This window comes from Asparagus officinalis, chromosome 4, assembly GCF_001876935.1.
Source record: "Asparagus officinalis chromosome 4, Aspof.V1, whole genome shotgun sequence".
NCBI classification, from domain to species: Eukaryota; Viridiplantae; Streptophyta; class Magnoliopsida; order Asparagales; family Asparagaceae; genus Asparagus; species Asparagus officinalis.
Genome location: NC_033797.1, coordinates 107,517,457 through 107,535,830, shown reverse-complemented (window position 1 = coordinate 107,535,830; position 18,374 = coordinate 107,517,457). Strand labels below are relative to the sequence as shown.

The following is an 18,374-nucleotide window of genomic DNA, read 5'->3' as shown; positions in this document are numbered from 1 at the left end:
ATCAAGTGCATCTTCTGCTAATTCCAAGCCTAAACAATTCCATCTACGCTCCTCCAACTTACTTGAAGAGTCCTCTAAGTTATCATTATTAGAATCCATATCTCATCATTTATATGGACCAACTTTGTAATTCTTACAAAATCATGGCAGGAGACGAATATTTGAATGGATGAATACTAACTTATCCGCCTTTCCACTGCTCAATCTATTCCTTTTCACACTATGTATGTAGGAATAAGTACTCTAATTTCTCTCAGCTGAAGAGCTACTAATAGTCCAGGACAAAATCTTCTTAGCAACATCAGTTAAAGAATAATCTAGAATTAATTATTAACTTTGGATAACTTCCACTTAGTGAAAAAATACTTTCAATATATTATCAAAACATATCCAAGTGCACGTGCATGAAAACAGACTTGTAAATCAACTTTGGCCCCCTCATACTTAGTAAGCAGTACGCTAATTTTGGGGAACCAATTCATGTACTGGAGGGAATCGGTTTGTAAATGTACCCGGGAGTCGCTCGCATGAACTGTTCGACGGTTCGAGGAGGAGACCAGGGAATTGCGCATCTATGACAACAACAGATAAAACAAATTATTTATCCCAAAAAAACATAAGCCTGGACCGCCTGGTCATTTATAGACACCACTCCTTACTCGAGAATCAGAGCATGCAGCCGTCCCATCAAGGAAAAGAAGTCACTGTGCATTTTCAGTTCAGTTGTTTTTACAAGCCAACTGTTTTAAACCATTATGCAGATGTGCATATAAATTTCATGTTATTGTTTTGCTAAGAAGCCATTAAGGCCTCTTTTTGCTAAGTAGCTCTACTATATACAACTACACAGATTTGATGAGAGGTTGTGGAATCACAGACAGCACATTACCTGCATACTAGTTGAATGGAAATAGGTTATAGTCCAACTTTCTTCAGTTTAATCTGCTTTCCCTCACCCTCAACCCTTGCAATAATGAGTCATCGTTTATTTTGGTTGATCAAGGGAATGAGTGATTCAAGTGTTTGTTCAAGCCCATCTGGTCAGGTAAGTCTGAGCAAATGATATTAAAATATAATGACTCGAGTATTGCTCTTTGAGAATGAGCTTTTTTTGGGTACTTCAGCTTTCTCTATTCTTAGATTCGAAAGTAATTGCATATAGCAAATCATTCATCTAGCCCCTTATAACCTCACTTTTAGTTTTAGTATTGAAAAATTTAGCGTCTTCCTATCTTTCATGAGTTAAAAGTGTGGAAAACAAAATTAGCAGCAACAAGATCTGTGCAAACACCTCGCATCCATAGTTTTCTCATAGTTTTCTCAGAAGGATTCACCTAAGGAAAGTGGATCAGGCTTATAGCTGATTGTAAATTTATTTTTTCGTGAAATCTAAACATAATGTGCCCAATGATGAAGCTGATGCAGCCACTTTCTTTACTTGTAAGTAGCTTGTATGCATTTCATAGATGGACTGCCTTTTATATTTAAAGGGTACCATTTCTAGCACAACTAAATCACCTCACAAATATGTACCTGTCATGCATGCAGGTTATGGTTTCTTATAAGCTCGGGCAGAAATTTAGAAGTTATCAGGTCATTTATAGTAACCATCAGGTGACTGCAAAAGTGGATATGTATCTCATTACCATCTGTAACATTAAAATTATGTTCATTTCTTATTATAGGTACAATTATAACAAGGTTTAACTCTTATTATATAGCTACAACAAGGTTTGTAATGTAAGGAAATAGACCTTAATTCAAGTTCGACAGTTTCTCATAAACTAATCACATACAGTTACATAGAATTTGGCAATCTGCACTTTACTTGCATATTGAATTGTTATCAATAAACCGTTCTCAGATCAACAATAAAAGCCGTAGTGCTCCATATCTGAGTTACATAACATCATGGTTTTAAATATCGGCCGATAATCCGATATTATCGCCAAGTTATTGGATTTGGGAGCTTTCCGTTAGGATAAGTAGAATTTTTAATCGGTTATCATTTTTTGCGGTTTATCGGCGATAAAGGCACTTATCGGCCGATAAGTAGGCTCTAAATATCGGCTTTATCGGCCGATAAGTAGGAATTGGGAGCTTTTACTTTCTTTTGGATTTGTTCTTTAAATGTTTACAAATTATGAACTATTTGATGCTTTTGGAACTTGGTTGATTAGTGATTAGCTTATGTTTGTTTATGGATATTGATAATGGTTCATAACTACTAAATATCAACTTAGTAAGTTAGTTTATAAATCTCATAATTAAACAATAATTATGTAGATGCGTAGATGGTTCTTCATTCTTGATGTTATCTTATTATTTTCTTGTTTATTATTCCATTTTGACTAACATTATATTTTTTTTCAAGCTTATGTTTGTTTATTATTTGCTAGTATATTACTCCAATAAATACTACTTATCCTCGATATATCCCCGATTTCCGCTATCCGATAAGGATTTTGACCGTCCGATAAATCCCCGATAACCGACATTTAAAACCTTGCATAACATTAGTATACACATGAAACTATCTTGCAGCTGATAGATTCAATAAACTAAATCTTTTAGGAAGAGAAGCTGAGTGTTGTGCTTGCAGTCTTAGAACATTTATCAAATGTGTATTGCCAACTTTAGGGCATGTGAGATCAAATGGAGATCTATCGACACTGAATATACGAGTAGATACATAGTTGCAAAAAGCTGGCAATAAAAAAATGCTTAACGAAAACAGGGCAACATAAAACTCACAAAAAAACAAAATAGTGTTTGGATACCAAGGCGATTTTTTTGTAGTGTTTTTTAGAAAAACACTATGTCAAGTAGTTTTTTTTAAGTGTTTCGAAAACACCATTGTTAGTTACTATTATTATACCGCATCGCTAGGTATGGGCGATTTGGTCTGCGGTGTCGGCCGACTGGCGGGGCGCGGTGCGCGCGTGCGAGGCCGAAGGGCTGCCGTTGCCCCGCAATGACGGCGGTAAGCGTGTGGCGTGGTCGCGACGCGTGCTGGCGCGAGGCTGCGCGCCTATGCTAGGCGACGACGACGCGGAGGCGGTCGCGGCGTGGCGGCGCCCAGCTGCCATACGGTGCGGCGGCGGGCACGGGCGGGGACGTCACGCGGGGCAGCGGCGACCGCGGTCCGCTAGCCGGCAGGCGGCGGCGACGGCGGCGGCGTCCGGCGCCCGGCCCGCGGTCTGCGGCGACGGCGGCACGGACCGGCGCGGAGCAGAGTGGGCGCGGCGGCGGGCTGAGCGAGACGCGGTCGTGGCGGCGCGAACGGCCGACGGGCCGCGGGCGAAGCGGCGGCCTGCGCGTGCTCACGTTGGGCGGGCCGGCTAGGGTGCGACGCGCCGGCAGATGCACGGGCGACAGCACGGCGCAGTCCGGCGGACGCGGTGAGTGGCAGCAGTGGCACGGAGCTGCGTGGTGGCGGCACCACTGACGGCGCGTATCGGTGTGGCGGCGGCCGACGCGGGCAACGCGAGCGCGGGTGGCGGTGGCGCCGCGGCAGCGAGCGGCGGCGGCTTAGATGAAAAAAACAGAATCTCAAAACACATTTTTGGTGTTTTGAGAAAAGTGTTTGATTTTTGTAAAGGAACAAGTCAAAAAAACGCCCCGGTTGCCAAACGCGTTTCATTGTTTTTTTTTGGAAAAAAAAACGAAAACAGCAAAAACACCATGGTATCCAAACGCTCCCTAAAGAAATGCTATAAGCCCATAGCATTTTGAAAAGTATATTTATAGACGCTAATATAACATCGCGTGAATTGGAGTTGAGCATACACAAATAAGAATCAGATCCACTAAAGGATGATATAGTGTAGGGTTGAGATAAAACCAGTTCATCAACGGTGCAACGCTCAGTAGCAGTTCTGTAGTAATTATTGCAGAATTAGAGAGGGGATGGAGGAATTCTTTGTTGTGGGATAACATTTCTTTCATAGAGATATTTCTTGAATCAAGTGTAACGGGAGATATACAAATTTTTGGTAGCATGATGGTTTTCACTATAAACGCTATTTAAATTGAGTATACGAAGGCAAGTAACCAAAATTCAAAGTAATCTCAATACTTGCATAATTTAAAGTTATTTTGAACCTATAGAAATAACACTTGTGTAGTAACCTACAAATACAACATAATAAGGATAACAAATTCTTGTCTTACTGTCTTAGGCTTATAGAAAAGGAAGGAAATAGAGAGAGGTTTTTTTTGGTTGGGAGGTGTGGTGGGGGTAGTTCAAAACTTCATACAAAAGGAAACAGTACGACATGATTATCCATGAGTTAACAAAACAATGAAGAATTAATTAACATAGAACACTTAGCAAATAGTATGACTTAATAAACAAACAGAGATCAAGCTTAAAGTTTCCCGAAGAGTACGAAATCGCAATATTTTATAAAATATAAAACCTTTCTAATATGTAGTACAATATTACCTGTACACTGTCACCACGTCCATGCTTCCGACCTCCCTTCTCAGGAATTGTGACTATCTGTAAAAGTAAGATAGAGATTAAACTTCACAGCAGATATCTGTTTGAGAGTCCCACACAGAACAAACTGTCTTGTAACAATTTTACCCTCTGAAACTTTGATATGCCACTTCTGTTGTTTCGTCTTAAAAATGAAAGAAGAATAACAATATGAATATTCTTGGGTCAAGAAAAATTAGAAAAGCCTCCAGTAACTCACATGAGCAAGCAAACTTAGAGCTCAAAGTTTTGCTTATGGATAACTTTGTAGTCAGTTACCACTGGATGTAATAAAATCCTCAACATACAGTTCAGACCAAAGAAAATAATTATAGGAATTTAGGGAGATTAAGACTCAAAACTGTAAAACGTTTAGTAAAAGGTTTACTAAAAGTTCTTCTAGAATTGGTCATATATATCATACAGAATTCAAGTTTAGAACAACAACAACAACAACAACAACAAAGTTTTTATACCAGATTTCTGTGGTCCGCTAATACAAGTTTAAATCATGGCTTCTGCATTTCCTATTTCAGTGCTGACTAAATGGGAACTTCATCCCATTCAAATTTCAGTTAATTGGTTAAGGTAATAAGCAAAAATAATATGAAAACTACCACATACTTTGGCATCCTAATATGCAGTAGATATTTAACAAAATAATAAAATATCACGTGTAGGTATGAAACCATCCTGTCATGTCTGGACTAAAAACATTGTCTTGAACATTCGAGCTGCAAACCCCTTAAATTCTTTCTTGTTTCAACTAAAATAAATATTTAAATATTAAGAAAAAAAGTAAAGAGGACTCATGACTCACAGTTCCTTCAAGCATCTTCAGTAATGCCTGTTGTACACCCTCACCAGACACATCTCTGCTAATGTTTAGGCTTTCTGCCTGAAAGTGCCAAGTGTTAATGGTTGATGCTTATTTGAAATGTCAATATTTGACGACACATGTAACTAATATTATGAAACCTTTTTAGTTATCTTGTCAACTTCATCAATGTACACCATGCCTTGTTGAGCTGCTTGCACATTGAACTCAGCAGCCTAGAATATATGATGAAAGCAGTGAAAGTTGACTAATAAACATTTCAATCGATTAGCAAAACCAGAAGAATAAGATTACACATGAAAATACATCCAACAACATTTAAAGATAAGATACAAGGAATGTTTTGAAGAAATATAAAATGGCATTGACATAAAGGAGGGTGATGCAAGAAGTAATATTCATATTATTTTTTATTGCAGGCAAGTAATATTAGTATTTATCTTACATAAACTTAATCCTAAAGAAGAAAAACCTCGATGCATTGCTTAATCAAATATATGACGAGCTGGTTAAGATTCAAAATTCCAACTGTAATAAAAGCACAGCTTTGGAAGATCAATCATTTCCTTTTAAAAATTCAATATGATCTTCCCAGGGAAAATGTCCTAGTGCTCAAACTGTTTATCTAAGCCTTTACCCATTCTAACAAAAGATTGCCATGCTATCACCATATCATATGATTCATATCTGTGTTCTTCTAATCCTTGTTAGTCTTGACAGGCTTTAAGAAGAATACAACTGTTGAATGTTAATACCATAATGCATCACAATTTTCCCCAACTTACACCAGAGGATAGCATAAAATATGCTTATAATGGTTTCATCTCCTAAGACCACAACAAAGTGTCAACATAGATTACTACTTGAAGGGATTAATGTAGTGTCATCAAATCTACCCTACAAATCTATTCATTCAAAGAAAAATAATCCAATAAGTTATCTCTGAAAATTCTTTATAGTGCTCTTTGAAACTGAAAGTTACAGAATGTCTCACAAAAACTCAACAAATGGGCAGTGCAGACCTATGACTATTGGGCACGCCTAAATCAGGTAGCTCAGCAATTTGAAACTTCCTTATTTCAAGCCTTATCCTCAGGTCACGGCCAACATTATATCATTCCCCATATACAAAATCAGTCATGCAACGCCCCCACTAGTAGCAATTTCTAATTGTGAGGTCCCCACAGAAATCTAGTCTTAGTAGGTACTCAAGAAGCAAGAACAGTGCGCAGGATTGAGCTTCTTATCAGCAAGTTAACATCTCAAATATATGTCAGCACTTCCTACAGCATAATTGGATATGTGAACCATCTGGTAGAACTACTTTGTTAACTTTCCTTTTCTCCATCCTCAATATGAAGCATCTACAAATGTCATCGTTCAAAAAGAGATCCTTAGTTTGCAAGGAAGATGAATTGTCACAGGTTTGTGAACATTTGGATGAACCACTCTTGAGGCATTTTTGTCACCTTAGATTGAACTTGCCGAAAAAGTCTATTCTTAACTGTCTAAAACGAGTAATGAGACTAAAAATATCCAACACAGAGGTTACCAAGAACCAAAACCATAATGAAAAAAAGGAAAAAAATCATCTTTATCTTTATCTTTTGTAATACAAGAACTTTTTCAGGATGAAAGGAACAGGATGCTGGCCAAGCCACAAAAATTACCCAAAAATAAAGGAATGAAGGCAGAATGAGCCATAACGATTTGCAGGATTTTATTTTATTTTTTTCTTTCTAACATTGGAAGACTAAAAGATCTTCATGATAACAACTTTTTACATCTTGAGCTAAAAATTTCAACTTTGAGATTCTTTAAAGCAGATGGAAGGAAGGGGTCAAAGAAATGTCACAATAGAGGGTATTGCCATAAATGATAAGAAGCAGTTGACAGTAAGGGGGTCAAGAAGATAGTTTCAGATCATGCATGATATATACTCATCGAGACAGTAAGCAGTACAAAAGTTGAGCTATCAAATCCAACTTTTAAAAAGCGGAAGCACAAGGCGAAGTGTTAAGACCCTTTATTGAAGCGAGGCGTAAGCTTCAAAAGCACGAGGCGTAAGCCTCGTGAGTTTAAGCATTTATGTTAAAATCTATAAAATTATGAACATATAATGTATTGTGATATAATAATTTACAAATAGATAATAGATACATTCATGTCCCAATTAGTAAATAAGAATTAAATACGTGAAGTATAGATGCAAATCACAATAAAATAAGCTACATCCACAGCATATGTATCTTATTTATACCCACATGGTCATAGTGAAGATACATAGATGCAATTTAATGTTAGCAAAAATCATTTTATGTCTTCCTATCTTGTCTAGAGTGTGTGCCTCAAAAGAGAAGCGCTTTATTAAGCGTGAAAAGCACACTTCAGTTATGCTTTAAGCGATGAGGCATAAGCTTCAAGGAATAAATAGCTCCACTCTTGAGTTTTAAAGCGTTTACCCTTCAAAAAGTTTTGAAGCGAGTTTCAAAACAAGTTTAAAAAAAGATTTTTCAAACATTGATCAAATAAGAAGAAAGTCTAAGAACGTAAATTTCTGCTGAAGTCACTAAATTTGTAAAAAAATCTAAAAGCATAAACTTTGTCTCGCATGCTTAGAGTTTGTTTAATATATTGTTAGTCCATAATCCATCAACTCAAAGAATTTGAGTTTCAGATAAAGTCACTAAACTTGTAGAAAATCTAGAAGTATGAACTTTCTTTGATATGCATAGTGTTTACTTAATGTATGTTGTTAGTCCATAATCCATCAGCTTAATCGGTAAGGAAAATTGGTTGTATGCATGATTGCATGGTAACAGAGAACAAGGTGATTCGGATGTGCTGGTTCAAACCTCAGCAACATGGTTGCTTTTCCATGGGAATCCTTTATATGTGCCTTCATCTGGAATTCTAAACCTCGCTAAACATTATTTGCTTTAGTTTGGGAATGGTAGTAACTAATTAACAGGAAAATGTTTTCTTGTTAATTATAGTCGAGAGAAATATGCACACTAGAGTTTATTATGTAAAGTACATCTCATGATGTAAAGCCATCACTCAGATAACAATATTTAACCAACAACAGGAAATCAGCCAGTGAATATGTACAGGAATTTTGGAAATCATACCAAAAGCAACTTGTGCAATATTGACTCAACATCTTCTCCAACATACCCCGCCTGCATGATATTCACCTTCTATTATTAGTAAGCATAGCCAGGCCAAATGAAAAAGGGAAAGACTGAACTCAGACTGGCAATAAGGAAAAAGGAAAAGAAAAATAGACATATCAAACAAATTCAGATCATTTTTTTGTGAATTCTAGCACACTGGATGCAAATCTTTCTTTCGTTTTATTTATTTGAGAAAAAGACCAACCTTGAGGTAGCGACATGACACCCTAAGATCAAATCTATTGAAGGACCAAAAGCATGTGTGCATACCACTGGAAACAAATCAAATCGAGTACAAAGGTGTTTGCATTTGTTTAAAATGTTAAATTTGAATCCATATTCAAATATCCTTTTTCTGAACTTCTTTGAATACGATTTAGTTCTTCGAATATTCAGAAAACTTTTATTTAATATTAAAGTATATTTATTCAATAATTTATAATTTATAGTTTATGAATATTATAAAGATTTATTTGAAAAATCAATTTCAGACTCTTTAAGCATCTCAAAATTAGTACAAAACTGAAAGTAAAATATAATTCGTTAATATTTGAAAATTTATCTGATCAACTTCCAGCCCTCGGGTAGGATGTGCAAAAAAAGATGAATGGAGTTTGTACTGATTTAATTTATAGGACGAAAATGCAACGCGTAAATGAGTAATTAATAATCAAATGAATCGAATATGCATCTGGTTAAATTCTATTCGTTTAAGAATCAACTAAAAATTATTTGTTTAACATTAAATGAACTATCAAATCAAATGTAACCGAATAATTAGACAAACAATTGATGAACTAGTTGCTGATTATTTAGTTCATTTCCACCACCAGGCATACAGTGGCAAGCTGTAGAAAGGTTACTTGTCAACAACTGAATCACTTGTCACCAGATAAACTCCATGGATCCACCAAAATGAAATAGGATTTTTGCAATATTAATCCCCAAAATCTTCATATTTTGATATTAGTCACTCATTATTTTGAAATTAGTCCTACAGATCTTCATAGTTTGAAATTAGTCCCCCTAACCCCTTTAAAGTGTTTAGAAATTTTAAGGCACAAATTTCAGAACATTTGACATATTTTGGGGTGTAATTTCAAAATGCATAACATATTTGGGGGACTAATTTCAAAAATGAAAGAATTGTGGGACTTATTCTAAAATACTAAAAGATTTAGGGGACTAACTTCAAAATATGAAGATTTAAGGGACTAAGTTCAAAATATGAATGATTTGAGGGACTAATATCCAAAAACCCCAATGAAATAAAGATAGAAAACTTTAAATGTTTGGAAAATCATATCTATTTATATGTAAGAAGGCATCCTAGAAATCATTTATATGGACTTGCCTGAGTTAAAGTTGTTGCATCTGCAATAACAAATGGCACATTCACGAAGCGAGCCAATGTCTTCGCAATTAATGTTTTCCCTGTCCTTACAGATAAAAATGGAAACTAGTAAAAGTTAGAACTCCAATGTAACAAATTTCCAGAGAGGATGAAATACAAAAATGTCATCCATGGCAAGGTAGCAGCAACCTATCAATATTTAAAATCAAAATGCAAGCATTGTACCTGAGCCAGTTGGACCCATCAGGAGTACATTACTTTTCTCTAGCTCAACATTCTCATTGTCTTTGCTTTGAGAAAATTGACCTGCATCATCTGCTAACCTGAATATTGAATCAGCATAGATTCAATTAATTAGAAACAGATCCAACTATGAAAATAGAAGTTCTGAAAACCTAGAATTGCATGTACCAAGATTTATATAATTCCTTCAACATTTAAATGTCAATAAAATCAATAAGAGGACAACCCACACCAGAAACTTACACAAAACCGAGTAGATAGAAGGGTCATACGCAAACTAACCCTTTCTGTAAGGATGCATGGTAGATTCTCTTGTAATGATTGTAAACAGCCACAGATAGCACCTGCAACAACAGTTTCAGTGCAATAGCTAAGATAAGATTCAAAAGAATAAAAGATATGCTGAAGAGTTGAGTCCTTATATCACTCAGAAAAGACCAAGGACGTTAGGAATAGAAATAACATTACGAGACAAAAGCAGGAATATATGATGCAATGTTTTTAGTTTTCACTACCGAACATCAATGATTAACAGTGAGTATAGATATGATCACTGTAAACATCAAAGCTCACAAGTTCTAGCTAAAGTATGAAAGCAGCATTGTGGCTTCAGATCTCAAAGATAGTAAGTTCTTTTTTTCTATAGAAGAAGGAATATACAAATAGATTCTATATAAATTCCACAGGCTGAAATCTAGATGGTGAGGAAAAAATCAAATAAAGAGGATTTAATGTATAGATGGCCAAAAAATGGTACTTTTCAGTAAAACAGAACTATCAAAAATCAACATGAGAGCCTAATAATGGGATGAAACAAGCTCACAATAGAAGCTCATGATTACCACACAATAGATTAGCAATAAATGTGAGGTAAAGCTTATAAATAAGGAAAACTTATATCTTTTCTGTAATAATACGCCTCTTAGCACATTTCTGCAATTAAATAACAACAATATAAAGAAAGACCTCAAGGTGTTGCCGATCAGACGATAGAGCATGGATTTCCTTATAGTTAACCATATATATTTTGAATAATTTGCAACTTCAAAATCCAACGTGGCATTTCAAAAAAACATCAAAGCTCACAAGTTCTAGCTAAAGTATGAAAGCAGCATTGTGACTTCAGATCTCAAAGATAGTAAGTTCTTTTTCCCTATAGAAGAAGGAATTTACAAATAGATTCTATATAAATTCCACAGGCTGAAATTTAGATGGTGAGGAAAAAATCAAATAGAGAGGATTTAATGTATAGATGGCCAAAAAATGGTACTTTTCAGTAAAACAGAACTATCAAAAGTCAACATGAGAGCCTAATAATGGGATGAAACAAGCTCACAATAGAAGATCATGATTACCACACAATAGATTAACAATAAATGAGAGCTAAAGCTTATAAATAAGGTAAGCTTATATCTTTTCTGTAATAATACGCCTCTTAGCACATTTCTGCAATTGAATGACAACAATATAAAGAAAGACCTCAAGGTGTTGCCAATCAGACGATAGAGCATGGATTTCCTTATAGTTAACCATATATATTTTGAATAATTTGCAACTTAAAATCCAACGTGGCCTTTCAAAAAAGTTCTCACACAATCTCAATGAAGGTCGAGTTTCACTAGCCTAACTTACAAATCGGAAAGAGGAGGTTCCCTTAACAACTAACCTAACCCCAACCTGGGTAGTTCCAATATGGAGCAGTACCCATACCTAACACATGTCACACTCATACCCATACCTGCTTGGACACTCCTTGAATATATGCATATTTATTTAGACTTGTACTCAATTATAAAACGCATGTTTAATTTAAAACGCTCATCATACACTTCTTTGATATATATCCTACATCTCGCATCCATTTTTATAACTTGTTAGATAAGGGTCGAGTTCATTTCAGCCTTAAAAACTACAAGTTTAAAGAGTCATTTACATATATAGCCCAAAACTATGATTATATCCCATGAGTTTCAGTCGTGTCCCTATAACCTACATTTTACAAATTTGACGTGTCAAATGCCCATACTCGTACATGCACCCACACCCATACATGTAACTTAGATTTGCAACAAATAATAAGACAAATTATTTGATCATTGATTTTACCAATCAAACGGGAAAAGAGTCAATTGTTTTATATGCCCAAAAGTTAATTATTTCATATGGCATAATTGGTTCCTAAAACAATAACCACAATGGACGATTGAAATTTAGGAAACTAATGTTGAAACAGTCAAACCAACCTACAAAGAAAAGGTATTTCCTTACTCATCCTCTACTAGGCTCAAAATTAAACCTAATGTGATGGAAAAAAATTCCCCTTGAACAAACTTAGTAAAAAAAATCCTTTTAAACTAAATATATAGATAGATAATATAGCTATCTTCCTCCCAACATGCCGAACAACGAAAAATTCAATGAAGAAAAAAAAAACTAACATAGATTCCTCTAAAACTAAAAATATATACTATGACTATATTTGTTGAAATGAAAATTAAGAGTTGTTTGAATTTTTTCAATATTAGTTCTCCGAATCCTTCATATTTTGAAATTAGTCCTCCAAATATTCATATTTAGAAATTAGTCTCACAAATATTTAAGTGTTTTGAAATTGCTTCCCCCAAATCTTCACATTTTAAAATTAATCTGCCATATCTTTCAATTCTTTTAAAATTAGTCTCTCTAATTAGCACCAGGTTGAAAGATATGGGGGACTAGTTTCAAAACACTTGAACATATTTGGGGAGATTTATTTCAAAACTTGAAGATTTGAGGGACTAATTTCAAACATTTAAAGATTTTGAGGGACTAATTCAAAATATAATGATTTTGGGGACTAATAACGAAAAAGGTCTTCATTATTACATCATTATTACTATTGTTATTTTGGAAACATTATCCCTCCGATCTACTTTATACCATCTTTTAGCTTTTGTATGGCATGCAACATCACCTCTACATCAACACTATCAAAAAAATTAACAAGTGTTTGGTTTGAATGGGTAAATTAGTCGGGGATCTGACACTAATCCTCTCATACCTGATCCACGGTATTAAATGTACATCAAAGGCATCCCAACCTTTTGATCCATGCATGAGTTTCAAAGTCCAACGATCCAAGGGTTAATGTCCCTTTGGTGCTCATTTAATACCATGGACGAGGGCCCTCCTTCCATATGCCACTTCACCTCCAATCCCATCTCTTCCCTCTTTTCCAAATCCCCAACCACCCAATCAACTCTCTCAAATTTCCAAACATTGCACGGATAACAAACTAGTAAATGAATAGCTTGCACATTCCCAATAATTCCCAATCCAACCTTTCTCAAGCCATTTTATACAAGGAGGGCAAGTTCAGTAATCTAACCCTGTCAGTTGAAGGGGGGAAAGGTACCTTCTTTGCTCTGTCCTGTCCAATGACAAACTTGTCCAGCCCCTTAACAATCTCCTTCGGCGTCGGCAAATTCTTCCCCAAATTCGCCCCACCGCCCCAACTCTCAATCCCCTCCTTCCCGTTGCCCCCATTCCCTCCCCTCCTCACCTTCACCACCTTCATGCTCGCCACCCCAACCATCCCATCCTCCAGCTTCACCGTCAGCCCATTGCTGTTCTGTGCGCCCGGCACCGCCGGCCAGCATCGGCAGTCCTTGCGGCGGCTCGCCCGAGCTTCAACGCCTCCCCCCAAAATCCAGGATTGTCCTTCCTCACCGATCTCAACGAAACGTTCCTCGAGAGGCGACAGCCTTGCTGGGCTTGAAGAGCGTCAGAGCTAGGTTTTGCATTAGGGCCAGAGGTTGTATCAGCAGATGTGGGGGTGAGGGAGGCCCACGAGGTCCATGCTCTTCGAAACAGCGAGGCGCAGTTGCGATTCGGCCTTCAATCGGCGGCTATTCGGGGTCACGCGAGCCTCCGCCTCCGGAAGAATCGGACTTACGGCGGCCGCGTGCGAGGTGTGGTCGTGGTGGGAGGGAGCCGGCAGGAGTGGACGGAGGATGGCCGGTTGTGCGTTCTGGCGTGTAGATCGAGCGGTGCAGACAGCTTTTTTGAGGCGCCAAGAATCGCTCTTACGCAGTCCTAATGGAGTTTGAAGAATCCCGAGACATGGCGGCATTAATGAATGAATTGAATTCAAGAGAGAAGAAGAAGAAGATGGGTCAGGAGGCTGAGGGGCGATGGAGAGAGGAGGAGAGACGATTCAGCAAAGAGTGTGGGCGGTTAACTGTGAAGGAATGTCGCTTTAATAAGATCCACCGCAAAACGTGCGGGCCGCCACAGTAAGAGTGTACTTTGCAGATGGCGTGCATCTGAGCGGTGCAAATTGGGAGAGGAGGCAAAGAAGGGAGGGATTGTGGTAAATTACGGGATAAGGTAGCGCCGAACGAGAATCCGAGTTTGTCGTGGGAGGGATTGAGATTAGTGAGTGCTTTGTGGGGGGGGGTGGTTCGATTATGAACCGTTTAATTAATGAGCTTGGTCTGCCTCCTTGATTGTCGCTAGATGGTGTTATGACTTGGCGGACTTCGTTTTCTTCGTGCTGACTTGGATAACCGTCAATGGAGTGGGGATGGACGTCATAGAATTTCGCGAGGAACGGATAAAAAAAATACAATGATTTTTATTCACATAAGATGCTATACTTTGCCAATAAGGTGTTATACTTTGTCAATAAAGTGCTATACTTTGTAATATAGTGCTATACTTTGGCCAAAAGGTGCTATACTTTCCCATAAGGTGCTATACTTTACCCAGAAGCTTCAAAATTGCACGAGGACCCCCCGTCGTGGTGGATGATTGGTCAATAACACGTGATGTAGGTCGTCGAGTGGTTTCGTCGCGACGAAAAAAACCGATTTGATTTTAGGCACTTAAGCTGCAGAATTTCCAGAAAGTATAAGGTGCTATACTTTTCCAATAAGGTGCTATACTTTGTTAATAAAGTGTTATACTTTGCAATAAAGTACTATACTTTGGTCAAAAGGTGCTATACTTTCTCATAAGGTGCTATACTTTGCCCAAAAGCTTCAAAATTGCGCGAGGACCCCCCGTCGCGGTGGATAATTGGTCACACGACACATAACGTAGGCGAATATAATATAACACCTTTTCTATGTAACAACGTCAACTCTTATACATAAAACATGACATTTGATATCGCTGAACCTACACATGAGACATATATAAATGTTGCACATCAACCAAATATCGCAAAATTATCATATAGCACTAGTTTTGGAATAGAACAATACCATGAGCTATGAATGTACACATTTGATACAAAATACAAGATCCGAAACACATTTCATAGACATATAACCACTGGTGACCCTTATAACATGCTTCCAAAATAAAAATATCTGATACATGATGAATCATATTAATCTGAATACTCATATATCCTCAGTACACATGCATACTTATGTTATAAGTATACAGACTAACATAATATTAAAAAAAGAAGACATCTTCAATACAGATAATGTTCCAAATATCATTTCACTTTCTTCAGTGTTGTTTCCCCTAACTACTTTAGCTGCATCAGCAAGCTTGTCAAGGCTCTTGTGTTGCAACATAATAAACATCTCCATGGGTTTCCTTCGAAAGGAACCGCGGTTCTTCATACATAAGATTGGTGGTAGGTAGATCTTCAATGAATACATCATGTTCTAACTCTTCTCAACCAGTTCATAAAAACATACCTGGAAAAAAGACCAAAATTAGTACGCTCATACTAATAGGTAAACAACAAAAAATACACATTATCGTATCAAATATCCGAAGCAAGCAATGAGCAAACTGCTAACATGTTTACACTTCTAGATGAGGCGCTTCGGAGTTTACTACTTTAAGGCTATCAAGGCTATCCAATTTCTAATTATTCCTCAATAAAGAAACATGTTTTAAACAATATGGAACCTCTAAACAAAAAGATGTAGGGACTTAGAATAATTATTTCCCAGTTCATGATAAAATTAAAACTCTTATAATTCTTACAGACTCTCATGAAAAAAATGAACATCCATAATACAATTACTGAAAATATTTGAAGAAAGTTAATCAAATAAACAAATAGCAAACAAAACCCAAATAAATACAAATTACAACAAAGATCTCTAAACATGATTAAAAGAGCAGGATAAAATTAGAAACCGCCATCAATTTCAGTTGCTTTCAGTAACACAAGTCTCATCTCCTACAATGTACATACAAATTACAACAAACCACAGAGATCTCTAAACTCAGAGGAACTCAATAGCTCACAAAAATTAAAAATTGAAATCTTAAATTAGCATTGGAATCAAACCTAAAAACTCCTCTAGGCCTCCAACGAACCCTAATGTTGCCAACTTGAAGCAAAACCCACATAAAAAAAAGGGGTTTTCACATTCGGCGGCCTCCCCCTCCCCTTCTTAACCCCGACGACCAATGCAGCTGTCGTCATCGGCGACATCACCACCTCATCCGCCTTGTCCTTCATCGGCTTAGGATTTTTGAGGTTTGAGAATCTCCTCTTAGGGTTATGAGAATCGATTATATCTGGGGAAATGAAACGAATGAGAGAGATATCGTTGTTGTATTTGGGGATGAAGGGCAATTTAGGGATTTTTATTTTATTAGGAAAATACAGTATAAAGAATGAGTGAATTATACATATTGGGTTTAAAAATAAATGGCATGAGATATTTTGGGTTTATGAATGTTTATATAAGTGGGTGGGTTTTTAAATAAGTGAGGGTAAAATTTTGGGTTAAAAGAGAAAAACCCCTAAAAAAATACAATGATTTTTATTCACAGTTGGGTGCAGAGGCGTCACACGTGGTCAGATATTATTATTTTTTTAGGCTTATTTCTTTGTTATAACCTCATTGCAAAATAGTTTATATTTACATAAAATGTATTGCAAAAATCATCTCCAATGTTCACACTTTTCTCGGTAAAGCCCCCATTGTTATTATTTCAAAATGTAAAATGACTACCTCCAAGTAGTAAAAGGATGCCCCAAGCCACTTATGGTGGTCAGAAAACACCATCGATTGTTTTAATTCGAAGAAACCCTTTTAGTTTTGAGGGTGTTGTAATAACCCCTCTTGATTTTGAAAATTTTATTTAACCCCCTCAAATATAGGATTTCTCACAAGCCCTAAACTCTGCACTTTTCTCGGCAAATCCTATTGACGTTGTTACTTCAAAATATAAAATGATCTAAATACCCAGTGCAATAAAAAAATTTAATCTCCCAACAAATTAAATTTGAATTACCTAATTAAATTTAGTATTAAATTCTAACTTATAAAAATGTAAAAGTTTCGTTGGTTAGATGAAAATTTTATCCCTTTTTTTTTGGTGATCATGGACTAACATGGGCATGGATGATACCACAACAAAGTGAATCAATTAACCTTTAATTTATAAATAAACGCGTTTGGAGGGCTTAGATGAATTTTTTTTGTGGCTGATTATTTATCTAATAGGTTCCTGTTAGGAGAGAGGTGCATGAGTAAAGTTTGCGTACATAACCGACCATGCTTAAGGCAAGTCCATGTTATAGGATAGAAACTTGTTTGATTATAGGATTTTTAACGAAGGATTACACTTTCAAATAAACTAATACATAGATTGACCATGGATAAAATTAGTTTAGAATTTTTCATTTCATATTTTTATCACTTATAAATAGCACACAATTCATATTTATATTCTTATTAAACATTTTAACTATGATAAGATAACAATTTAATAACCAAAAGGATCAAGGGTATCTTTGTCCAGAAAAAGTTTTCTCAAACTCCCACTTTAAAAGGGTGTATGATGTATAATGTGATATATGATATGATATTTATTTGTGATTGTGGACTAACATGGGAATTGGGATCCTCTCCTAATGAATCCTCTCCTAATATCTCCTAATAAGAAGATCTTGGCCTTTGATTTATCAATCAAAGATCAAGATTTTATCCTTATCTCCCCCCTACTTTTGTGCATGAGGAGATCTTGGCCTTTGATTGATAAATCAAAGGCCAAGATCTCATTAGGAGATATTAGGAACCCTCTCATTAGGAGAGAATCCGGATCCCTAACATGGACGAGTTTAGCAAAGTGGATCAATTAACTTTTAATTTATATATAAAAAAGTTTGGAGGACTTGGATGAATATTTTCTATAGCTAATTATTTATTTAATAGGATTTCTATTAGGAGAGAGGTACATGCATAAAGTTTGCATACATAACCGACCATGTTTAAGGTAAGTTCATCTTATAGGTTAGAAACTTGTTTGATGACA

At 36.4% G+C, this 18,374-nt stretch overlaps 1 protein-coding gene across 3 annotated transcripts in view; it reads right to left on the bottom strand.

Annotated features, from left to right (window-relative positions):
- The window catches only part of LOC109837949 (CLP protease regulatory subunit CLPX3, mitochondrial-like), an 18,225-nt gene extending 4,488 nt beyond the window's left edge, over positions 1-13,737 (bottom strand). The window contains exons 1-8 of one of the 3 annotated variants that reach the window (XM_020406339.1): positions 13,489-13,737; positions 10,377-10,438; positions 10,077-10,174; positions 9,852-9,931; positions 8,453-8,503; positions 5,462-5,536; positions 5,304-5,381; positions 4,448-4,504 (exon numbers count right to left, since the gene is read on the bottom strand). In XM_020406339.1, the coding sequence (XP_020261928.1) occupies positions 4,448-4,504; positions 5,304-5,381; positions 5,462-5,536; positions 8,453-8,503; positions 9,852-9,931; positions 10,077-10,174; positions 10,377-10,438; positions 13,489-13,668 (681 nt within the window). In that variant the 5' untranslated portion in view covers positions 13,669-13,737. Of the gene's footprint in view, positions 1-4,447; positions 4,505-5,303; positions 5,382-5,461; positions 5,537-8,452; positions 8,504-9,851; positions 9,932-10,076; positions 10,175-10,337; positions 10,439-13,488 lie in introns of all 3 variants that reach the window. The other 2 variants (XM_020406341.1, XM_020406340.1) reach the window with 2 other exon arrangements.